The sequence below is a fragment of the Anser brachyrhynchus genome (genome assembly GCF_964034855.1).
Source record: "Anser brachyrhynchus genome assembly, chromosome: 5".
Classification (NCBI taxonomy): Eukaryota; Metazoa; Chordata; class Aves; order Anseriformes; family Anatidae; genus Anser; species Anser brachyrhynchus.
The window spans coordinates 19,933,161-19,958,321 of NC_137699.1; the positions used below are offsets into that span (position 1 = coordinate 19,933,161).

At 51.5% G+C, this 25,161-nt stretch overlaps 1 protein-coding gene and 1 long non-coding RNA gene across 7 annotated transcripts in view; one reads left to right on the forward strand and one right to left on the reverse strand.

Annotated features, from left to right (window-relative positions):
- Positions 1-71: 71 nt before the first annotated feature.
- On the forward strand, positions 72-5,146 carry LOC308195830. The gene is made up of 2 exons (XR_013951869.1): positions 72-995; positions 1,387-5,146. It is a non-coding gene; the product is annotated as an uncharacterized lncRNA (long non-coding RNA).
- CD151 (CD151 molecule (Raph blood group)) overlaps positions 5,004-25,161 on the reverse strand; it is a 31,662-nt gene continuing 11,504 nt past the window's right edge. For 5 of the 6 annotated variants that reach the window (XM_080593889.1, XM_080593887.1, XM_080593892.1 and 2 more), the window contains 8 exons: positions 22,759-22,873; positions 18,038-18,141; positions 17,016-17,207; positions 13,064-13,138; positions 10,762-10,866; positions 9,709-9,864; positions 8,037-8,123; positions 5,004-7,240 (listed from right to left, as the gene is read on the reverse strand). In XM_080593889.1, the coding sequence (XP_080450015.1) occupies positions 7,181-7,240; positions 8,037-8,123; positions 9,709-9,864; positions 10,762-10,866; positions 13,064-13,138; positions 17,016-17,207; positions 18,038-18,121 (759 nt within the window). In that variant the 5' untranslated portion in view covers positions 18,122-18,141; positions 22,759-22,873 and the 3' untranslated portion in view covers positions 5,004-7,180. Of the gene's footprint in view, positions 7,241-8,036; positions 8,124-9,708; positions 9,865-10,761; positions 10,867-13,063; positions 13,139-17,015; positions 17,208-18,037; positions 18,142-22,758; positions 22,874-23,907; positions 23,949-25,161 lie in introns of all 6 variants that reach the window. The other variant, XM_080593890.1, reaches the window with a different exon arrangement.

The following is a 25,161-nucleotide window of genomic DNA, read 5'->3' on the forward strand; positions in this document are numbered from 1 at the left end:
GAGAGGTGAGTGTTTGCCTCGTACAAGGCCTCCAAGGGAGATCAGAGCCTGGCTCACAAGGTTATCTGGGAACGGGGATGTAGGCTGGAAAAAAGCTATTAGCTCAATTAGGTTTAATAAAGGCATAATTGCCTTAATTGTAGCCAGCCCCATGCCTGCAGGGTCTGTGCATGGGGCAGGTGGAGGAGCTGAGGGCTCGAGGGCTGTGCTCCTGGCTCCCACCTGCCCCCAGGACCCTTTCCTGGGAGAAGCAGCACTAAAAGCTGGTCGGCAAAGTGCCCCTGTTCCGAGCTGGCTCCCCACAAGTGGAACAGGAGCCATCTCCTTCCAGCTGTTTCCCCAAGGAGACACCCAACTGCCTAAATCCTACATGTTCCTCCTCTAGCCTAGCTCCTGGGGCCGGTTCCCCTGCTGCTGTGGCACCACAGCCCCCCCAGGAGCTCACAGCACCCGTGCACCCAGGAAGGGCCCTGAATCCTAAATCGGCGAGCCAAGAGCATCTCCAGTGGTGCATGGAGAGCAGAATTTATTTGTGTTCTCATTCCAGAAGCCTCTGCCTGCAATAGCAGGATCGAGTTTATTTGAAGCTACAGCTTACGCAACAGAGCAAAAATAGAAGAAATTGCTGATGCTAAAGCAGAGGCAGCAGTTCGGCATGGATTTGCGTTTCCCATTGATGGCTTCAGAAGAGGAGTGTCACCAGAGTTCAGCAGTTTCATGGGGTCATTAACTGCTCTGGAGCAATATGTTTATTGCTGCTTCGATTACGGCAGCTCTTAAGTGGTGCGGCTGAACTGCGGCTGCGTGCGGCTCGGCACAGCTTGTGCAGGCAGCAAAAGGAAGTTTTCAATCTGAGGGGACGAGGAGAAGGAAGAATGATTAGCTCTGCTTGTGCACAGGGGGAAAAGAAACACCGATAGGAATTAACGAGTGGATTTTTCCGCAGTGCTCAGTGGTGTCTGGAAGGGGCCTTGCATCTCACGCCTCCAGGCAAGGTGGGGAATTAATGCTGAGCTCCTGTCCTCCCAGTCAGCACTCGAACCACCCCTCCTCGCCTCCATGCATTTAATCTCGGTTCGTTTCCAGAAGGCAGGGCTGGTTTTTGCTGGTGAACAGGGCACAAAAGGCCCACACGTGTTGGAGCTGCTGTTTTACCAGCCCCATTCAGTGCCATTAGCTGTGGCGAGCAAACTGTAAAATACAGTTGGATTGGTGTGGGGTTTTTGGGGTTGAAAACTGTATTTCATATATATGCAGACTTCTTTGTGATCCTGCGCTTTAGGGCTCAGGTTCCTGTTCTGAGGCTCAGGAATGTTCAGTTTGGAGATCTGGCCACCCTCAGAAATGTGTTTTGTGGTGGTTTTTTTTGTATTTTTTTTTTTTTAGCAATTCTGTCACAGCTGCCAGATACAGACCAAACAGCTGAATCATTCATGAGCCCATCAGCAGAGCACGAGGCATTGGGCAAAGGAAACAGCAGGTCAGCCTTGAATTGAACGCTATTAAAAACTTTCATTAAAGTCCTGGAAGAGAGCGGTGGGAGAGGTGAGAAGGGGAAAAGGAAATAAATTATAATATTGATCACGTTTGTGGATCGGGACGGAACAGGAGGGATGGAAAACACAAGGAAGGACAAAATGGGAATTAGCCTGGGATATCTCAGAAAGCTGGGCGTTTAAATGCAACAAGATTTAATTTAGATAAATATCAAATAATGCCTGTCAGTGCTCAGCAAGCGTGCCAGTAAGAGAGGAGTGATGTGCAGGAGAAGGAAGAGCTGAGAGCGGAGGCTGCAGACGCTCGGGGTTTGCTCCACGTGCCCTTGGAGCAACACCTCTGCGGGGCTGGGGAGCGCAGGGGCCCCCCTCTCCAGCCCTTCAGATGTCATTTTGTCACCACGTCAGCTGCTATTTCGGAGGGACAGAGCTGGCATCCTCCCAGAGCGCTGCCAGTGGTTGCAGTCCCCGTCACAAGAGCTTAGCCCGGTGGCCTCGTATTTTGGGTCGTTGTTTCCTAGCGCACTAAGCGCTGCGTCCCCAAACGGGCAGCAAGAAATCAAAGCGTATAAAGTGACGTGAGGGAAACAACCAGGCAATAAAGGCTGCTCGGGAAGGTTACAGGAGGATTAACCAGGCAGCTCTCTGAGGAAAGAGAGGAGGTTTTATCGCAGCTGAGATATGTGCCAGGAGTACAGCAGGGGACAGCAGCATGGATGCAACCATCTCCTGTCATCAGCGAGGTGCAATTAGGCAGGGGCAGGCTAATTTGTTTGCAGGGGAGGCAGCAGAACAGTCACGGGACACCTCCAGGTTAATGAGGCTGCCTTGGTCCCGAGTTAATCCCGGGCTGGGGAGCTCGCAAAGCCTCCGAAGGTGACGTGGAGGCTCCAAGGGACGTCTCTCTGCTGGGAAGGGAGAGGGCCCTGGCTCTGGAGGGACCAAGCACGTTTGCACTGTGCTGGGCTTCTGGGCTCATCCCTAAAGGTGCCGCAGCATTTCTGAGCCAAGAAGCAGAAACCTGTGTCCCCGTGGGCGGCGTGAGGAGGCACTCAGCCTGCAGGTGCCCAGGCTTCCCCAAGAGGACAGGGGCGACTCCAAATATCCTGGAGCTGCTCCACAGCCCTGCAAGCATCTGCCCCACGTCCTCCAGCGCCCACCAACACCCACGCCAGCCAGGAGCCGAGGAGCAGCTTCGAGCCCACCTGGGGCCCCTCCTTTTACCATTTGCGGGGCTCCGATGTTTTTCTACCGCAGCAGGATCAGTCCCTGCCAGGGCACGGGGCCCTGCAGAGGCAGGACTTGTAAGACAGGTCACCACTCAGAAAAAAGAAAAGAAGAAAGCCTGGAAACTCCTGATGCTCAGCAGCTCCTTTCCTGCAGGGGGGGAGCTGTAAGCCAGCGAGCTGCTGGTGCCGATGGCCTCAGCGTGTGCAGCACCCTTTGGGCTGAGGCAGGCAGCTGGGAAAGCAAGCCGCCTTTGCAGCAAGGACTCCAAATCCCCAGCACGCTTCCCGAGCTGCTGCGACTGAGCGATTCACTCACCGGATTTGCTGGGCACTGGCATCCCTGTTGTCTGTGTGATTATAGCTCATTTGAGAGCATCGCCCTCCCCGCAAGGAGTTTAACTTTTCCGGAGGCACCACAAAAATCTCCTCCCTGTTGCTGCCTCCTCTCCAGCCTCTGCCCTGGCTTTTTCGGCACACCCATGCCTCAGTTCAGCATTGCACCGCTTGAGGCATCTCTTGTCACTGCTGTGACAGCAGCAGAGCTCCCAGGGGTGCGGAGCAGCCGGCGTCTTCTCCCAGGGGTGCAGGCGCCCGCCACCACGGCAGCACAAAGCAGCCCCATGCGGGACGGGGGACGTGCTGCGATGGTTTAAAAGCGGGATGGGAGCTCACAGCCTCCTGCGCCCCCCAGGCAAAGGGGGGGCGTTGGGGGCCCTGGGTTTTGGGGAGCAGGCACTGGGGTCAGAGCTCAGCAGCGAGCTCAACGCCGGCACAAGAGCACTCAGGACTGCGAGGTCCTTCCTGCGCCAAGGGCGGCCGAAGCAGGGCTGTACCCATTAGGCTCGTTTTGTTCTGCTGCGGGAGCCGCTAAGTGGAGGAAGCAAGCAGGGAAGAAGGGGAACAGACGCGCGGCCTCCCAGCAAGGAGCGTGGTTTAGTGCGTGTCCTTCTGGGCAGGCTTCACAGCAGGACAGGGGAGATCATTCAGTCCCCTCTGCCATTTGCCAAGCACAGTGTGTCTGTCGCATCCTGTGATGGAGGAGATTATCATCGCCAATCCTCCGCTCCCTCTCTCCACCACTGCAGCCTCGGTCAGCCCAAGCCCGGCAGGACATTATAACTCCCACCAAAGGGAAGCTTTTGAAACAGCAAGAGAACAGGGCACCAAGACCTTTCTGGGGGAAAATTCCCCCCAGTTCAGTGGAAGAAACAGAAAGGGCATGTTTGTGAACTGGTTTGGGGTTAGATGCAGCCCTGCAGGGGAGCATGAAATACTCAGGCTTTCTTGAAAGTGTGCGGAAATGGAGTGACTGCTCCCAAGCTGGACCTTTACAGAAATTATTGTTGTACCTGTTTTCCCCTTTATCCTCAGCACATTGTGCTGGCCCCCACATCGCACCGAGAGAGCAGAGTGTCAGCTGAGCTAATTGCTGTGAGCAGCAAAGTTGTGCAGCCCAAATCTCCAGGGGTGGGGGGAAGGAAAGAGAAACTGGGGCTCGTGCCCCAAGAGGTGGCAGCACCCAGGGGCCCGAGGCTGCACAGCCCGGGGGGAGGCTGTGAAATGGTGGCTGCAGCCCCACCACAGACACTGCAGAAGCCAATTCAAACAAGAACGCACGGAATGGCTTTCAAGCAGTTGCTTTGTGCTGAAAGACACCGTGCTACAGCCCTCCTAGGTGCCACCCCACAACAGCCCTGCAGAAGGGGGGGCTTCAGTTCCCCTTGGGGGGAACGAAGCGGTTCCTGCTTCCAGCCAAGTGCGTTCAGCGGGTCTCTGCCTCGCCGCCCGTCCCAGGGGCAGCCCAGTTAGCCAGGGGCCAGCAGCGACAAGGCTAAGGCTTGGAGGATGAAGGTAAGCAAGAGGCTCGGTGGCACAGGGCTTGGCGACACCGAGGGAAGCAGCTTGGATCAGAGCCACCTGAATTACAGGAGCTGAAATCACAGCAGGCAGAGCTGAGCCCTGAGAGCCACCGAGTGGCCGTGCCCACCAGCTGCAGGCAGACATTTCCACCCGGCTGGATAGAGCTACTTTTCAAAGGTGCGACGAGTAATTTTCAACCTGACATCCCGAAGGATAGCGAAGGGCAGCTCTACTCCCTTTTTCACATATCTGTCGTGCAGGGTAGGTACGGCCAACACCACACCGTGGAGCACAAACACCCAGCAGCACAGCGCACCCACACACAACCTCGTTCATCCTGCAGCCAGGTCCTCGAGGAACTGAGGAGCCCACAAAACCCACACGGCGCACGCTGTCCCCTTCATTTTGCTACACGGAGTAAGTACAGAATCTTAAGCTTTATTTTCCTATTGGCCAGCAACTTAAACTGGGTTAAAAAAAAAAAAAAGCAATGAATATTATTACACAGAGAAATGTATAAAACGACTCAGTGGACACAAGCCAACTTGCTGTTCCTATCTCATTCTTCCTGGCCTCTCCCAACCCCATACAATGTATTTCAAGGGAACAGGCAAAGGCAGCTAAGAAGATATGCTTAAGAAACTAGAAATATTGCTTCAAGCAACATGCTCAATATTTTCCTCGTAGTTAGTAGTCAATACTTGTCAGGAACCTGAATATAAAACAAGAAATAATTTAGAGGTTTCTCCTTTAGATCATTACACAATAATTTAGATTTCTTTCCCCTCTTTCCCACTGCTGTGGGACCAAGGATACAGCTCAGCTCCTCCGCCTCTCTTTTCGCATTAGTGTTAAGGATTATTTCACGGTGCCGATGTTGATGGGGGAGTTTCAGATTTACCTGCTCAGAATTTTAACTTGTCACCCTTCGCCCCCCCCCCGCAGGAGCCAGTCCTGGATTTCTGGTCTGTGAATCAAAACCCCCACAACGCTGCAGAACCCTTTAGGGGTATGGGTGATTTTGCAGGTGTTAACTGCCTGCTGCCAAGGGACAGGGCACCACCAAAAGGCCAAGAGAGTGAATAAATTACTTTGCTCATAAAAGGGCTTGTCTTCAGAGCCTAGAAACTTCAAATCCCTGCAGCCCTTTCTGCTTCAGGGTTGTACCAGGCCTACTGGGATGGTGAAAACAAGATTCCCGATGAGAACCCCTTCCAGGACAATTAGGAAGAAAACAACCCAAACCCCTGGGACAGGAGAGACACAGAAGATCCTATGAATTCAGGCTGGCATGACAGTGGCACTAAGTCAATGGCAACAGCCAGGTCTATGTCCTGTATGTATCCAGGATCCCAGTGCAGAAATAATAGTTAATTAAATCTATTTAATTAATCAGGCAGTTAAACCCAGCACTACCAATTTACAAAATACACTGGGGCGACTGGGTGAAGCTGACTCTAATGGTTACTGCTGAGATGGTCTGGAAAGCTGGCTTCTAGATCTCATTAAAGCCAGAAAACCCTCATCTGATTAATGAGCTCCTTGGAGGCTGATACAACATTTGTATATATTCATTTCCCACCCAAGAGAAAACAAGCCGGGAGGTTTTAATTAGACCGTCGAGCCCAGGGTGCGTCTCAACATGCAAGAGACGTGATAAGGTCTTTGCACTAACCAAACAGGCCAAGTGGTAGCAAGGCACCTCAGTTCCACAGACAGACCAGCTCTTCCCCAAATCTCAGCAGGGAGCAGGCAAGAAACAACCGTGAGTTTTCTCATTCACACTGGAAGCCACTACCTAAACCAGACCAGACCTAAAAGAATTAGAAAGTAGTCCAACTTCTTTGATCTAGAAGCCCAAGGAGGCAGCAGGCTTCTTGTGGTTCCCGATGGCACTGCGTTGCAGGGAAGCTTCAAGGAAGAGGAGGAAGGATTGCTGAGAAATCCTAAGGCACCCACGTTGTGGCAGCATTGGAGTCATGACAAGATTTCAGCCGCACCAAGTTGTGTTCCCGAGCAGCAGGGAGCACAGCTCGTGCCCCAAGCAACCGGGCAGGCATCCTCTCATATGGAGACCAGCTGTGTTAGGACTTCAGCGCACACGCAGGGGGGGAGAGAGAAATCTTCAGTGTATGAGAGACTCAGCTCTGGCTCCAGCTCAGCGCAGAAACATCATCTGTCCTCATAGTCAATGCCCGGTGCTGCTGAGCCACTTCTCAGAGAGCGAACCGTGGTTCTTGCGTAGCATCCTGATACCTTCGTGTTGGCTCAGGAAGAGCCCCAAGAGAAATGGCCCTAGATAAATCTTGCTTTGTAGTTATAATCAAGGGACTGCTTTGCTAAAGCTTCCAGCAGAAGATCCGCAGCTCTTTTCTTTCTTGACAGTGAAGAGGACCCGCTGAACTCCCGGCCGCCTTGTACACAACGAGGAGGGTGACCTTCCCCTGAAGGAGCAGGTAAGGCTGTTCGAGAGGCATTTAATGGTAGAGCCAAGTCCTCAGGCTGCAGACTCTTCTGTGGTGATGGTGGAGGGTAGTGAGGTTGGCAGGCACTAAGGGAGTGGCAGAGGGGGAGCTGACAGAGTTCCCACAGCTATTAATATGGTTCCGGCTTCAAACTCCTGTACAAGCAGCAGGTGAAAATCATCCCAAAGATCTACAGGGTAGAAGGAGGAGAGAGGAACGCGTGAGAAAACAGAATGGATGCAGTGGAGGCAGCAGCTTGCAAACGGTCTGGCCCCAGACTGGAGTGGCAAACTAGCTCTGGCCTGGGGATACAGCTCTCCAGCTTGCAATGAACAGGAGAGAGCATAATCGGTGCTAATCCTCGTAATTAATCATCAGCAGCTTCTCTAGGATGTAATTTGGCTACTTGCCAGGACAGAAAGGAGGAGGAACCACTCCCAGACACATCTGCATCTGGAAGAAGAGAATATTCTGGCTGCCTTCCTCCCCCTAAAATGGGGTGGCAGCATCCACGTCCTACCCCCCTTGCCCTTCTCCTTCTCCCTAATCATTCGCTGACCCACAGTGCCACTCCTCGGTGCCACAAAGCCAGGGGAGGAACTTTGGGTTACTTAACAAGAGCTAACGAACTGTGGTAGGAAACTCCTCCAGCTCTTTAGCTGCACGGGCAATCATGGCACATCCCCACAAGAGGTCTCTCTCAGGCTGCCAAAGCACCAGCCACGGCCAGCACTACGTTTCTCACAGCCCTGGAGCAGAAATCTGTCTCTCCTGTGCCAGAAGTGTCACAGACAGGCAGAAGAGGCTCTTGCTTTGGAGCTGGTGAATCTTGGGGTCACTGAAGTAGCTGGCGACTTCTTACACGGCAGCTTCTTTTTGCCAGGCAAGGAAAAACCTGAAATGTTCAATTTTTTTTCCCATCCTTCAGTTCTAGGGTTCCTTTAACTTCAGCCCAGCAACCCCAAAACTCCACGCGATCCTTTTACCTGCACACAAGCGATGCTGATCCCCACTGCACCGATAATTTTCAGATGCTCCTGAATGAAGTTTTCCAGCTTGGTAATACAACCGCTCTGCAAGGAGAGAGAGGAGGAGGGACAGGGAAAACAATCCTTAATTTAACTCCTTGTGCCTCACTGTAAGACAGCAGTTGCAATCCTTGCAAAGCAGTGTCTGTGAGCACCCTATTTCCTCCTGCTGTTATTTCTGAGAGCCATGAGTTTTAGCGTGGAGCTGGAAAGCCAGGCGCTGCCTGCCTCTGCCTTTTACTTGCGTCCTTGGCTGGCAGCGCGATCTTACCCTCCCAGTTTCAGGCCCAAGTTTTTGTTGTCATAAGGCAAAAATAAAGCAGTAAGAGAATTTTCTGGAAGAGTTCTCTTTAAATAATTAAGCTGTTTAATCTAATGAGGCAGGTTTTCCATGGTAACATCAGGGGGATTTATTGTGTAGGCTGCAGCAGTGCCCCAAGGGTGCTGGGGGCCCTCCAGCCCCAGGAGTTTACACTGAACACAGACACCTACACCCGCACAGGCAGAAAGGGAAGGAGCGAGCATGCAGCTCTCCGGGGAGGGATGGCAAAGGCCTCTCTTTTCCCATGCCTGCACTAGATCGAGAGTCAGCCCCAGCTGCGCTGATCTGAAACGATTGCTCCTGCGTCCTGATCTGACCCTCTTCTTCTTCTTCCCCAAAATAAAATCCGTTCTGAGCTCTGACTTAGACGTTGAGCTGCCTGGCTTAATGGCAGATGTTGTTCACCCCCCTAACTTCCGAGCCATGCTCAAAGCACAGACTGTGAGAAGAAATACCTGCTCTGAAGGGGCCTTCTCTTCACCCACAGCCCTCCTCAACTGTAGGGAGCAGCTACTCAGCTCCTCTGGGATTCATTTTGCTTCTTCTGGAAGAGAAACAAGCCCCTCCAGCCCAGCTCCAGCCTCTTTTCAGTCCCGACTGCAGTCCAGTGGAACTGGCCTGATTTGTCTGCTAGGGAGCCCTCTTCCTTCCTCATATCCCGTTCCTTCATGCTGTAGGTCAAATCCCTGTCACGTTCAGGGAGCAGAACTATCTCCATTTGTCCCTGACTAAGTAGCAGCTGTACCAAATGGAGGGCTCAAACCCAAGTCTCCTGCCAGAAGCAACAACCTCTCCCAATCCCCCGTCACCAGCATACTCTGTAATAACAAATATAATCTACTATTTTTCTCTTTATCTAATAAAGCAGTGCAGAACATCTCCTTGCTTTCCTTCCCTTTCCTTTGCAATCCTCTCTTACAAATTAGGTTCCCTGCAAAAGCCAAAAGCAGTCCTGAGACAGATTTGAAATATTTTCCTTGCCCAGCCCACGGCCCCACCTGTGAAATGCAGACCATTTATCCCATGCCGTATTTACTGGGCATTGGCTATGATCCCACACTGGCAGCCATGAACACACATTTCTCTAACAGCAGCCTGCATGCAGGAACCCAGACACTCTGACTCCTCTCTATTTTATTTTATTTTTCTCTTCCCTGAAGCTTTTCAGATTGAGCCTGGAAGGCTGAATGCTCAACTACAGAAACAAGTCACCGACCGTGTGCAGCATCAACCCAGCACCCTCACTTCCAGCCCACCACCTTCGTGTACTTTGTGACAGGAGGCTCTGAAGCCCCTTTTGATTTTTACCTCTTTGTAGATGTTGGAAGGATGGTCTCTTCGGCCACACAGGTCGGTTATCGTCTTACAGCAGCTGTCTGGGACCTTCCGTCCGCTGGCCTCGGAAGATCTGATCCACACGCTGTCAGCCCAGTCCGTGTAGTTGTTGCTCCCACAGCACTTGAACTGCAAGCACACAGCACAGGCTGAGCCCGCGAGCGCTGCAGCTTCCTCCTCCCTCCAGCCTCCCCACATCAAGCCCTGGGCTGCATCCTCCTTTGCAGGAGACTTTGCTGGAGCCTCCAACAATCTCACTGGCGTGGGTTCTTTTAGACTGCTGTAATTATCAGCGACCTTTGTTTTAACAGTCACCCAAACGGCCATTAAATAGCAGCTTCACCCATCTTTTAGTAGCTGTGACTTTTTGTCACTGCTGGGATGCAACCAGAGGGCACCTGCAGCTGCCTCAGCTCCTAACTACCGGGCTGGAGAGTGCCAGCAGTGGCAACAGGGCAAGCTGAATTACCAGTTACTATCGCACACGCACCTGGTCACAGGGCACCGTGCGTGGCAGGCCCCACGCTTTGAAACTGCTGCACCCATGGCTGCCCACAAGCATCCTTCCTGCGAAAAAGCCTGTCAGACCTGTGACAGCCCTAACCTGAGCCACCCCTGAGCCAGGCACAGCTAGCAACAGCAGCAGGAATGCTCTTCTTTCATTACATCTTGCTCTCTGGGGTACTGAAGAGCTTAATGAAAAATGTCGGCAATTTTTCCAAAGCTTTAATGTGGGAAGTCGAAACAGCTGTCAGAGTGACTTGGCAGCTCCAGTTCACTCTGGGAGCAATTCAAGTGTAGCTTACATCCTGCTGGGGATCCGATTCAGAGAGCCCCCCATGCAATTCTGCTGGTAGTGCAGCCCAGGCCCTGCACCACGCCCAGCCTGTCTTCAGGCAGAGGCAGCAGCCTGTATGCTGGATAACGAGAGCTCACAACACTTTTTGTGGTTTTAAGCTTTTTGTGGCTTTTTTGGTTTTAAGCCCTGCAATTGCACTCGTTCTCCCCAGCCCTAGCGCTACCCACCTCCTGCTGCAGTTTGTCCACTGCGCTGGTAACGCTCTCTTCTCCCTCTTTGCGGTACTTCTGGGTCATGGTGTTCTTCAAATTTTGCTTCAGCTCCATACTCAGCTGAATAGAAGAGACAAGTGGGATAAAATCACAGGGCAAGCTCAGCACCCCTCAGGGAGACCCAGAGCCCTGCACGTTTCATCGCCTCTGGTCCAAGAGAACAGAAAGCCTCGGGGAAGCTACAGCTTCCTTCAAGGTCATCCTCGAGGGTCGGACTGGACTGGTTTCCAGGAAGCAGGTGAGCTTATTTCCAGTTGATTAAAGATCATGCCTCCATTTCTGTGACTGGAAGGAGGTGCCTCTGGGACAAATTTCAGCCTGTGCTACACATCACCATGCAGGTCCTCACCTCACATATGCAAGAGAGACTGCCAAGACATGCTTGCATCAGAACAGAATACAAAAACTGTGCCTGCTTGAATACAAATGTGTCCATGAGATCCACATGCAGCCTTCTGTCTCTGAAGCTTGTGACAAAATACTAAAACCCAATCTGTCTATTCAGGAGCAGGAAGAGAGTCCTGGGCACATTGGACTGAAGCCGTGTGGTCTGAATAGCTCTCGCATCGACATCAAAAAGGATGGCACAGGAGGGGATTAAGGGTGTGATTGCAAGAGTATTCCGAGGCATTTCTTGACAATGGTGGCAAATTTGTAAAGCCAGACAGATGAAGTCTGATTTTTTATTTTTTTTAAGTGCATAATTTCTGAAAACACTCCTGTCATAAACCACTGGCATGTTCAGGGGATTGGATTCAAACGTTTCTTCCTGTGGAGGCTCTTAATCTAGCTAAATTCTTCTTTACAGAGATAGCTTCTCTATACACCTTTTATTCTATATGGCAAGTAGTAAACGAAAGGTCAGGCATCTCGTTATGCTGAACCGGGCAAAATACAGTCTGCAGTTTATTTTCCTTTGGATACACTGTTTTTTCCAACCCCATGTGTCAAGTGGGGACAACACCTACCTCACAGAGACGATATGAGGCTTCATTCATTAACATTTGCAAAATGCTTTGAGATCCTGGGCTGGGAAGCTCTACAGAAGTGCAAAGGACTTAATGTAATAAAGAGAAAGCAAGAGGTTCAGCAGCTGGAAGGCATCAGAAGCAAATAAAGAGGAGAGTCCATTAGCAGAATTATTACTTGGGAGAAAAGTGGTTACCTGCAGGCTCACAGGGAAGAACTGCAGCATGGAACAGAAACAACAAAAGAAAAGGAGTTTAGACACACACAAACGCAAGCCTTAGATACCAAAGCAAGGGCTAAAATAAAAACAGTGGCAAGCAGCAAGCAGCCTGCAACCAGGAAAAAAGAGGCATTTGTCAGCCAGAGGGCAAGGGGAAAGTGCAGCTATTGATCAGAGATGCCCCTGAGTGAATTAAAGCACTCAAGGCTACAGCTCTGAATATGTCATCCCTTATTTCAGCCTAACAAGGAGGATCAGCTCCTCTTCATCCTTTGGCATACATGAACCTAGTGGCTTTGCACAGATAGACCCTGGCTTCCTGCCATGCTCCCGGGATTGATCTTTCCCAGTTAAATACGTACACCTGCTGCACTGCTCCCTCTTGGCTACTATCAAACAAGTGAACCTACAGCTCTCTTTTGCTTCTCACAAAGTGCCAGTGCCCATCTTGGTGATGCAAAGCACAGGAGTCCCAAAATAAAAGGGAAAGGCAAGGAACCTAACAGCGAAGCCAATAAGATGGGATGTCCAGCTGCTTTTCAGACAGCCACTTGACAACAATCCTAATTCACCCTTTCCAATCAATTTCCAGACATGAGAGCAATTTCCCAGGCTGTTTGTGTCCTGGTGGCTAAACCCCCTTTGAAACCAAACTGATGATTTAAGCCTCTGCTCTCTGCAGCTGCAACCCTGCCAAGTCAGGACTGCAGCTGCTGGGAGTCCATGCTGTTCTCCAGCCCCTCAGCTGGGCTGGTGAAGTAAAGCTCTCAAAAACTTCATGACCTGAAAGAACCTAGCAGCTGAACCACCTCTGCCAGTACAGGAAGGAGCTGAGCAGCAAGGCCGAGCAGCCTCCCAAGTATAACCATTACTACTTTGTCAGAAGCAGTGAAATAATCCAAGGCCTTCTTTTGTATGGGGTGGTAAGTGAGTACGGACAGGTAGAAAGATGAACCCCAGTCAGACCCTAGGTCCCAAGCCTCCAAGCCCAGTTTTGGCTGGAGAAATGGGACAATGATCCCTGTTTTCTGTCCCTGGTTTGAGTCTCCATGACCTGTGCCCACTCACCTGCTGGTAGTAGATATAAGCCAGGATTCCAGCAATGATCTCCAGGAGAAAGATGCACAGCAACAATATGAAATACTGTAAAATAACGGGAAAAGCAGGATGTTAGAACAGAACGTGAGGAAAAGCTTGGAGCTGGCTTACTACTAGCTGGCAAAATGCATGACACTGTCTTTGTTGGTGCTTTTCTGCAGGAGCTCTCAAAGGCACCAGTTGGGACTAGGACCTCAACAGGGTAGAAAGGCAACAATCCCACAGATGAAAAGAAAAAAAAAAAAACAAACACACGGTAACTGAAGACAAGCAGAAGCAAGCGCGAGTTGAACTCACACAGCCAGAGGGATGTAGAGAATGGAAAAGTGCAGGCAAGTGAGATAAGATCACTGGGCAGAAGAGAGTGGTTGCTGGATAACCTGCTGAATATATTCAATGTCACAGAAAATACCTGCTTCAGACATCAGTACCAAAAAAAAATCTGAAATTTCTGCTTGTTTTGATACTGTTTAGGGCATTTCATTAAGTTACTGTGGAGAAACGCACGTTATAATGGTGATTCAATACGCCAACAAAGGGCCCGTTTCACCAAAGATATAGCAGACCGAGTAAGCACAAGTTTAAACCATGGATTTGTCTTCCAAGTGACTTCTGTGGACTCAAGCACTGGCTAAAGTGCACTATTGAAGTGCATGAATTTATACTAGAACTAGGCAGCTACTTTACGGATCCAGGCTGTTCTATGACTGCCACTGAATTCATCATTTTGCAGATGAAGCTAAAAGGACACCAGTTCCAGCCATAACGAGGACCTCGTGCAAAGTCCCTGCAAGACTTGTCCCGCTCAGGACAGACCAAACAACACATCTCCCATTTTCTGTTTTACCCTGAGCTTAGGAAATGTCTCCTCCCAAGGGGCGAAGCAAACAGCCCCCCGTAAGTGTAGCTAGGTGTGAAACCGCCTCTCCCCAGCACACAGAAAGGCAGTCAAGTCCTGGTCACAGCAAGGTGGATTTTTGTCACACAAGGGTTACTCTCCGCACTGTGCGCCCCTCTTCGCCTGGTAGAGGCAGGTATTTCTGAGCTCCTTTGCAGGAGCGAAACGACACAGACACAAACGCAGCTCAGGTTTCCTCTTCCCCCCCTGCTGGGATTCAGCAGCTGCAGAGGAAGGCCAGCTGGGTTTTATCTGCAGGCCAGGCTTTAATCTGAGCACACAATCTCGAGCTTTCACTCCCCAGCCCCGCTCTGCCCCGGCTGAACACGGGAAGTCTGTGCATACCCTTGTACAAGGTACCCATTCATACCAGGGGAATGAGTCACCCAGCAGCGTGTGGGATAGCTAAAGGCTGGTCCCGGCGCTCACAGGAGGCTGAAAGGGGCAAGAAAGGATCGGGGTGCTTTGTCACAAAGGCTTCCTTTCTTTTGCTGGGACATGGTTATGCCCTCCTGCCCTGACATCATCTCTCTGCCGTGGAAGGAGGGCGGCAGGGTGCCGAGCACAACCGATGAACTGCAAAGCTTCTTTTAGATATCCCTCCCTACTCCGTGTCGTCATGTCGGTGGCATTCAGGTGGGGCCGAGCTGCGGCACCACAGCTCGGCTCATCCTGCTGGCTTACCCCGGATAGGAACACACGCATATCCAGCGGGCCTCAGAGAATCTGAGTCACGAGGCCCCTGTAAGCCCTCGTGAGGGAGGGCAGTGCATCTGCCAGCCACGCACCCAACCTGTCTCTGCTGATACACTGCATCATTAGCCTTATCTCAGCCCCGTCGCTCCCTCAGGGCCCCTTTCAGGTATCTATTACACCGGGTCATGCTGACATAGGGGAGCGGCAGCTTTCACTCTGGGGACACACACACGCAGCACAGAGCTGCCCGCCCTGCTCTTCACCAGGAATCACAGGGCTTTCCTTACCAAGGGCTGCTCCGAAAGGAGAAGTACGCCTGCTCCGGTGGGGCGCTGCAGGGACATGCCCTGCTCCCTCCCCAAGAAGCCGGGAAACCAGTAAGAAATGTGGGATCACCCAAAGGCCTGTAGTAGACTTGGCTGGAACCTGGTATTTGCCTAACAAAGACCGCTGAAATGGCTCTCTCGAGAGCAGGGCAGCAGCTTCGGCATCTGAGCTGAAGTTTGAGCAGGTCTGAGGATCACTGCTGCCTCTGCCACCCGGGCAACCTCAGCGTGAGAAACTCCACGTCTGCTGCCCGAGCCTCAACGCATCACCTGGCTGAGGAGGGACACGAGGAAGAAAAATGAGCAATGACAAAGAAGTAGCACAGCTACGAGTGATGGGTAACGAAGCTCTCCAAAAAGTTTTAAGTGAGCCCTTAAAACCCAGAGTTAGGTAGAAAGGCAGCTAACAAAATCCCAGGTTGCTGAGGCTCCAGCAGAACACCGAACTAACAACCAGATACGCGTTTCACAAACAGCAGCCAGAGCTGTCAATTGATTTTAAAAGCACCAAGGAGGCACTGGGGAGAGGAGAGCCGCTTACAGCGTTCCCTCCCACATTTACATGGGCCGCTGGTACCGAGAGGAATTGGGACAGGCTGGCACAGACCCCGTGAAGCTGTCAGGATTGCTGTCTGAGCTCAGAGCTGGCACAGGCCCCCGGCCAGGCTCACCCAGCCCTGGCAAGCACGGCCCTAATTCTTGTGCACATTACTCACTGGCAACCAAAGCAGAGCGCAAGCACGGAGAGACAATAGGCCTGTCGCGACCAGCCACTCTGAAAGGACGCGTGGTGTGAGGACTCAGAGTGACCTTTTGTTCTCGAGAGACAAGTATTAGTTTTCTGGGGCAGAATAACAAAGAAAACCCCACCGGATTTTCATCCGTAGCTTCTGGCTGAGGCAAAAAAAAAGACAAAGGGAAACCTCTGGCACGGAAAGTAAGCAACGAAAGGCCAAAACGGACTGCTACAGACCAGGAGCCCAACGAACAAGCATCAGCAAAGCACTCCCTCTGTCCTTCTCCATGTTTTGTTTTCCATTCCTGGCTCTACTGTGCCTCTCACAGGAATTACTAAGCCTTCAAAGCAGCGGTACAAGTGTCAGGATTTCTCATGGCTCTTCTTTTTGCTCCTCTTCCAAACTAAAGAGGGGAAATGGGACAGTCAGGAGAACAGGGACATGGAAAGCTGAAGGAGCTGGTGAAGGGTTATTGCAGCATCCTCTCATTTCTGTGAAACCAAAGAGTCACTGACTTATTTCAGTTGCTGTGCTCACCGCTGTAGCTCAGCTACTAAAGAATGCTGCATGCTCCAGACTGAGAAGGAGATTTGTGAGGAAGGAAGCAGAACAAAAACCCTAGGGCTGGTAAAAACTTTGGTGTAGGTGGGTGAGCAGGGAGCTGAGGAAGTAACACAAGGAAGGGCATAAAAAAGAACCAGATTATCCAGACGTAATGGCTTTTTTGAGGAAGCAAAACCAAAAACTTTTTTTTTTTTGCCACTACAGAAAACTTTCAGTGAATACTTTCTTATTTTTGGCAACACAACGAAAAAACATGTTAATTTTGTTTGAACCCAGTGTCATGAAAGTCAGTTTTCTTACAGGTCCCTCATATTTTCTTTTTCTTTTGGAAAATGGGAAGAGAATATGGGACAGGCAGGGAAGAAGGAAGAGACGAAAGCCACACTATTTGAAATTGGCCAAATCCAAACAGACTTTCTCACATACAGCATAGACATTGTGGCTACGCTTTGTACTTTTGAAGCACATTGTGGTAACTGCATTCTTTGGGCTAATGAAAGGAAAGGCTCTAGCAGTAGACCCCACCACCTGTGACAAAGGCAGCAGTGCCATTAGGAGCTGGAAACCTTAGTGGCATTTGCCCTGGGACAAATGAATAGGGTTAGTGAAGAATACAACGAAGATGTTTCCCCACCCTCCCAGCATTGTTCAAGAGAAAACAAGGAGAGCCTTCCACCCCAGCCCCCAAAAGCAAAACTTACCACTCTTAGCAAATTCCGGCGCTCTTTGAAGGTGGCACAGCAGCCAAGGATGCCAGTAACCATCACAACCACCCCTGCCACCACCAGAATATACGCAGTTGCTGAATACGTGCTGGAGGAGAGCAAGCTGATGTAGTCACTCTTCTCAGCCAGGGTCCAGGTGCCCACTGCCATCACAGCCCCACCAGCCAGCTGCGTAGAAACGGAGGCAAGAGAATGAGGGGCATCCAGTGCATGAACTTCCTCGCCTCCAGAAGCGACTGACTGAGATACCAGAATGAGCCCCAGCTCTGCGACCCGAGCCAAAGACAACCAGCCAGTGCCCTGGCAAGGGCAGAGCTTCAGGGAGGCCAGCTGTGCACCCCAGGCAGGAGGAGGTGCGAGCTACCTGGAGCACTTGCCCACGCACAGACTTGAGCCTTCCCAAACAGAGCTACGCTGCTCTGGGCAAACACAAAAAGGTGCCGCAGCTTTCGGGGTGCGACCTACCAGCAAGCTTTCCACTGCTCAGCAAGGAGCAATATTGACCTCCACTGAATGACAACTGCACCCCACAGCTCTTCCATACATTATACATCTAGGGAGAAAGCAGGCAAGGAGCTTTGAGCCCAGCTGGTTAAACGCTGACCCTTGCAGGGAGTGAAGGCGGAGAAACCAACCCAACTGTTAGCAGTTCTGTTCTCTTTCCAAGTGTCATGTTTTTGGAGGGTTTTCTGTCGTTTCTGGTGAGCTCAGCCAACTCTACAAATGCTAGCTAGGTGAAAAGAAAGCAGGGAGATGGTATTTTTCAGGTATTATTTTCTATAATTTGTAAGGAGACCTATAAACAGTCAGAGGCCCCAGTGCCACACCACAACTTCTGCAGCTTGGGCTGGCAAGTCCAAGGGATGGGATTTCATCCCACCAAAAGAAGTGTGGGTTCCACCGATGTCAGAGCTTTTTGCCAAAGACTTCAAAGCCAACGATTCTGCACTCTTGCCACCAAAACCGCAGCGCCTCTGAAACAGGCTGAAGCTTCTTACCCAGAAAAAGAAATTGAAGATGAAGAGCAAGTACTTGAGACAGATGGTCCCGCATGTTTCCTTCTTTTCGGTGTACTCACGCATCTTTCTGGCTTAGATAGCTCCTGGAAAAAAAAAAAAAAAGTTTGAGAAGCCAGTCAGTCATCATGCCCCTCCTCCCAAAAGGGCAGCATTATTCTCCTTCTGCAAAGACCTCACGCTTCCAGCCTTTAGCTGAACTAACACAGCGAGCGAGCCATTCAAGTGACTTCAGGGATGCTGGGCAGTGCTCGCTCAGATGAAGAGCTCTTGTATCCATCCGAGTGACCTACGCAGCACGAGCCCTCACAGAGTGTGAAAGAGAGGCAGATGGTGCCAGCATGTGGCCTTCCTGTGCTGCCGTCCTCCTCCTCCTGTCTCCCCGTTCTGCTGTCACTTCTGGAGATTCATTTTCCTTAAGATTAATACTTGGGGGGGAAGGATCAGACCTACCGTGGTGCAAGCCCAGCACTTGCTGAGACCAAGCCAAAACCATGACTGGGTCTTTAGCAATTCTGATCACGGCTACTGTAAGGGAAATTCACCATAGTGCATGCTCACCTCCTCCTACTTAAAGTAAATGAAATCCAGAGCTGTTACCCAGCACGCCCCAGCACCGGGCTGACCACGGCATCGCACTGTTACTTCTGAAGGGAGGGGACAGAAACTCTGTCTTTGGCATTTACGGAATAATCCATCTCCAAAGAATTTCCTTTCCTCACGGATGCTCGTTACAATTGCCTTAAATAGATCCCCCTCTAACTTCTGGGTATTTTTAACCTTTACGACTGTGACTGGGAATGTGCTTGTGACCCACCCAAACGCCCTATCCTTTTTGAACCCCAGCACTACGTTGGGGTAACGAATCCCCATCTTCACTCTGCTTATTTCTCACAGCCCTGCTCACCAGCCAGCTGTCTCCCGGGGTACTGCTCCCGGCTGCTAAAGAGGAAGCAACACAACCACCGGCTTCAGGCGATCTGACAGCATAAACCACCACTGCAGGTACCAAACCACCCCGAGTCTGTGGTGGGTCAGCCTCCAGGCAAAGCGTTAGAGAGGCGCTGTGCTCTGAGCTGGTTTCACCTAAGGAGGTCTGCAGCAAATGCAGCTCCACGTCACCTCGCTGCCTCCTGCTGATGCAAAAATAAATAATAAAAAAGCAAACCTCCCCACTGCCTGACCGGGCAGCCAGGACAAAGGCACTGCCCGGAGCATCCCTGTCAGCTCTGTGAAGTTTGAAAAAGTACAAGCGAATCCTCACCATCTCTCCCTTCCCAAGAGCTGCATTCAACCCACAAAACCACCCTCTTCCCCCCCTCCCAGCCAGCGGGGAATGATACGAACACGTCGCTTTCTCTCTTTTTGAAGACCCTGCACCCTTATCAGAGTAAAAGGCTGTCCTGGACCAGAGAGCTCCCTGGAAGCAGGCAGGCACAGAGCCGGGCTCAGCGTGAGCCCCCCTGCTGCGTTCCCAACATCTGGCTTTACAGCCTGGCTTGCTGCTAGGAAGAGCAGCTGCCAATTCTGCAGCATAATTGTATTTTGTCTGCAGGAAATTGGTTCCTTTTGCTTCACTCCAGCCCACTCGGAAACCCCAGGCAGGTCTGTGCTTTAGAAACTACTAAAGCTAGCAGGGGGCGTGAGGGTGAGAACATGCCCAGCGGTCCCACCCGTGCCCCCTCGCCCTCCGCACACAAACGTTTTTCTCTAGGACAGTGTCTGACAAACCAGTTGGCAGCAGAAAGGACTTTCACTGGTGAAGAGAGCAGCTCTGGTGGCACGTAGCAAGGCGAATAACTCCCGGTCCTCTGGAAGGATCAGGAACTCCGGCAATGCTCCCACTAATTACCACGTTGATTAATTACCACGTTGCAGCACAGAAGCCTGGGGCAGGGGGAAGGAATGGATGCTGGTGGCACCGTGTGCTCTGAACAGACTTGCAGTTCTCAACGAGAAGCTGCCTTGTTCATGAAAGGCGACAGATTTACAGCTCCCAGAGGCTCCATTTAGCCACGGAACAGGAACGGCAGCAACCAGACAAGCTCCCACAGCTACGCACACCTGCACAGCCCAAAACAGGTACCCCTCAAAGTATATGCCCCCCCAAAAGAAGCCAGCACAGGTATTTTCACGGATCATCATGCAGCAGGTGCTGGGCCCTAGCAAGGAACAGAGACTTGCAGCTCTTCCTGATCTGAGACCTCAGAAATCCGACCGAGCAGCATCTCGCTCTGGGCAAGGACCGGGCAGGCTGACAGCTCAGGTGATACTTGCAGGCAGATGACAGCGAGCCTGAAATTCGCCTCCACACCGCAGGTCCTGCTCCACCGAGCACTGCACACGGTGCCTTTCAGGTGGCTCAGCGTCGCTGCTGGGAGGAGAGGATTGATCTGCTTCCAGCACGCTGGCAGGGAACAGCTGCGGGTTTACAGAGCGCGGTGATTCACACGGGGATGGCAGGCCATGAATCAGAGAGCAATCAGGGCTGCCTCCTGTTTGATCTATCCTTCCCAGCCCCGAGCAGAGCTGGTGGCACTGGCTGGCCCTTGCAAGCTCACCAACTCACCCAGCGAGCTGCTCCCTCACCACGCTCGCCAGTTACAGCTGGGGTAAGGCTACGGGCGACGAGACCCGAAAAGCACAGCACCTTGGCGAACACGGGGGGCCGCCGGGCCCCGAGCAGCGTTCAGTGGCGTGGGCAGGGGCTCCTGGCCTCAGTCATCCTGATAACAGACCCTCAGAAGTGATACGGAGCACTCTCGAAAGCAGACAAGAGCAAGCAACGTTAATTAACACGCACAGCTGCGTTCTATTTCAAAACACGGAGGCAAAGGTCTGTTCTGAATCACCCAGATAATTATAAACGAGCTCTCCAGTGAACAGAAAACAGTGAGGCTTGCCACAGGGGTGTATTTACAGATGCATAAAAACATATTAATTAGACATGAGCTTGATAACAGGAAATGTTTTTCTAATTGAAAAAGTGGCTAAAAGACCAAAAGCACTTCCATAACGAAGTCCATTTGCTCCAATCCAATAGACAGTAGCTTCATCAGGAAGCTAAATTTAAAAAGAAATCTGGGAAAGAAACGCAGTGTAATTTAGTCACACAACCAAAAGAGGTATTTTGACGTTTATTTGCCAGAAATCAAGAGCAAGTTCCTACTGTGCTCACACATCACAACCGAAGTGTCAATGAGAAATAACGCTCTAAAACAAAATGCACAAAGGTGGGAGGAAAAAAAACATGGGAAAAACTCAGTGCTCAGCCTGCCGTGTCTGACCCCAAGCCACAGCCTCCCAGGCGGGTTAAGACCATGCGGTGCACGAGTGCAGGGGGCACTTCGAAAGTGAAACCCTTCCACGGCCTGATTTTCTTGGGCTCTCACCTTACTGATCCCGACAGTAAGGATGACAGTTCATCCTTAGGACAGGCGGGACAACAGGAACGCACCAGAAGCTGAGCACCTCCAGCTCCGGGTGCTGAGCTCTGCACGACACAAGCACCGCACAAACGGCTGTTTGGCTGCACTGAGGCACCCAAAATCTCAACAGCAGGGCTCGCTCTGCGATCCCACGTCAGAGCACTGTATTTTTCCTCGCAGACCCAAAGGCATATACAGGCACGCACCTCCATCTCAGCTCAGCAAGCACGTGGCAGGCACACACGCACACTCCTGCTGGCTAGACATTCATTTAGTCATCGCAGACTCTGCTCGGTACATCTGCCTCGACTTGCACAGGTACAGTACTTAATTAAACAGCAAAGAAATCCAGGGCTGCAGGCTTTTTCTGCAGACCCTGCCCTGCAGCAGCATCTGACGGATGGTAAAGAAACGATGCCAAAGCAAATGAAATAGCTCACAGGCCATTAAAAGCAACCAAAAAGAAAAAAGAAAAAAAGTAAATCAATACTTAAAAATAATGAATGATGGCAAGAAAAATGGTATCTGATGTGTCAGTGCTGTCTCTTTTATAGATAATTGTTATGAACTGGGGCAAAAGAGAAGGTCCTACACCTCACACTGCACTCATCCCCGTAACCAAATGCCAGCAGTAAGCCAAGGAGAAGTGTAGCCCATCACACAAGAAAGATGTGCTGAAGGAAATCCTGCTGCACCTACGCTGCTACTAAAGCGCAGCTCCCAGATGGCTGCAAATCCAACATTACCTGCCTCCTGCAAACACAGCCACCTCACGCAGCCTGCAGGCACGCTGCTGGCCTGGAGGGCAAGGTACAACTGCCCTGAAATCTATCTGAGCTGGGCCAGATAACTCTGGCCTTGAGGCAGCTCTCGGGAACAGAACAAACACGCGCTCCTCAGTGTGTGCCATGCAGCTGTGGGCCAGCAACCTACTGTCTTCAGCAAACTGAGTGAAGACCTCCTTCTCCAGCAAGGCCCGGCTCCAACTGTTGAAAACGTGACCTCTCCATCCAAGTTCCCTCTCCAAAAACAAAACTATTGCCACTGCTGCTTCACCTACCCGACGGGAACATCTTTCGAAAAGGCCTCCAGCTGCTTATCAGCTTGCCAGCCCATCTCGCACAGCGCAGAGAGCGGCAAGAAGCCATTAGATCAAACCTTCCCCGCAGAGGAACTCCAAAGCTTTTAGTGAAGCGCTCCGATTTACACAAGCACTAAGTGCCATTACCCACCCCAAACTGCTGGCCAACAGGGGTCAACGGCCTCGACACTGACCTTTCCCCACCGAAGCAACCCACAGCTCAGTGCAGATCTTAAGTTCTCTTCAAGTGCTTTTTTTTCCCCACCCACTCTTCTGGCTGGCTCTGGTCCTCTGCCGGATCTGGGAAAGCTGAAAAAGAGAGGAAGAGAGACGGAGAATCATGAATTACGTGAAGGATTATTATGGGAATTGATATGTGGTAAGATGCTTTGCCATTAAGCGCTCCTTTGAACAGAGAGCACATGGTTTCGGAGAACACTTTATGAACGCATTTGATTAAACTGGAAAGCGTGCACCGGATAATGGGGAGGAGCCAGACTGCACGGTGAAGACCTCCTGATGGCAGGAAGCTGCCAGAATGGGTCTGTGTTTGTGTCTGCTGCATCCTGCAAATGCTGCCACTGCTTCTGTCAAGGCTGTGTAGGCACCACAGTGACAGCTCGTTCTGGTCCAAAAGGCCCAGGAGAAACTCCACGAGAAAGCTCAGGAAGAAGACCCGAAGGTACAAGGGGGTGCTATAGCAGTGCTTCGAAGTGATCCCTCCTAGCCCTGGCACTGGAGGTGCTTCTGAACTGCCCGGGAAGAGGGAAGAGGTGGGCAAACAGCGCCAGAATTCACTGCACACATCCACACTCTGCTCCCAGGGCTCAGGAGCCCCAGAAAACATATCAGGAAACAGAACTGGGCCCCTACAGAGAAAAAGGGTGCTGGGAAGACACTTGTTTTCTTCTGCCTCACTCCAAGAAACGTTATCAAAACAGGCTCTGCTGGAAAACAGCTCCCCCGGATTCCTCCACCACTGCCAACCCTCCCAGAGCAGGGCTTCCCCCTCGCAGTGTGGATGCACAGTGCCTCCCTCGGAATGGATGAGCAATAAGCTTCAGGAAGGTGCTTTCAGACCTAACAGAGTTATTTCTCTACAGCCTTAGCACATTTCTGGCGGGCAGCTAGGCTGCATGTGCCTGCTGCACTGGAAAATGGCCTCTAATTGTGAGCAGCAGGATGGAGAGGAGAAGCAAACAGCAATTCGTCTCCTAGCCTCTCTATTTGGATACTGAATTAATGATCTTTTGATCTACACCCTGACAGTAACTCACTTCACAGCCTAAGGCTTCAAGTCTTTCATCTGTTGCCCCTCTGGGAAACGGAAGCAGTAATATTACCTGACTTGCCTGGGTGGGATAATGAAGTGTTTGCAAACCATCTGGGAAGAGAAAAAGGTTACTTATTATCAGATCACACAACTCATAACCATTTTAACTTATTATTATCTTCAAGGGGAGCTTCCTGCAGGCCTTTTTCTGAAGTAGTACAGACAGCACACGTTCACTTACGATCAGCTTGGCTTACCCCTGCTTCCATTCCCTAGGAAAAGCAATGCTCTGGTAAAAGCTAAAAACACGCTAATTCACTTCACTCTGTAGCCTCTAGACCACGGGAAAATCTCTGGAGAGAAACTGGAAATCCCAGCACTTGAGCCATTCAGAAATGAAAGTCCTACAGTCACAAGTTACAGAACCAGATGCGAGCCCAGGCTCCCCCTGAGCAGCCCCTGTGCCCTACCATTTTTATGTCTGCTTCACGCTGCTCCCTTTCAGAAGGGAAAAACGACCCAGGATGCAAAGCCGAGCGTTTCGTCTTCCATTTCAGCACGCTGGAAGGTCAGCGTACTCGTGCCTCGAGGGTAAAGAAGAAGGCGGGTCACAGGCAGAGGAGCTCCTTGTCAGGAATTTTCATTTATACTCGCGGGGGGACAGACACACAGAACAGATCTGGGTCCGAGTCCCTCCTCCCTGACACGTACACCAAGCATATTTCACTCTGTTGAACGAGATTCCCCAAGAGCCCAGCTCGGAAGCAGCCTGCACCTCCTTCTACCGCTGTCTAGAGGGACGATGACGTGCTGCTCAGCGCAGGGAGTCCCGGCCTCGCCTGCAGAGCACCCAGCACAGGAGGGCCTCACCCCGGCCTCAGGGCGCTGCTGAGAAGCGAGAACACCAGGCAGCACCTTCCAGCCTGTTGCCGACAGGTCTGTGAGCAGTGGCCCTGGGAGAGGTGGAGACAACTCAGAAAGCCACCTAGGTTCAACAGGGAGGTCTCTCGGCCACCTCTGGCAGCCCCTGCTCCCCTGGGACTGCACCTCTCCCAAGTCAGGCATCCAGCAAGGAATCGTGTGCTTCACACGCCTAAGGAGACACCAGGAGTGTCAGGTGAAGATCACTTAGCTGTTCCTCTCATTTCTTTCAAGACTGTACTCCACAGGGGAGGGAGTTACCGCCACAAAAATAGCAACGAGATCAGCTCCAAACTCGGCACGGGTATTAATGTTCAGCTCCACACGCGTACCTGTGTGTTAAAGGGCTTTGTGAGGGGGCAGCCAAACCCAGGAGAGGGGACAGCCGGCTTCAAGACTGTAC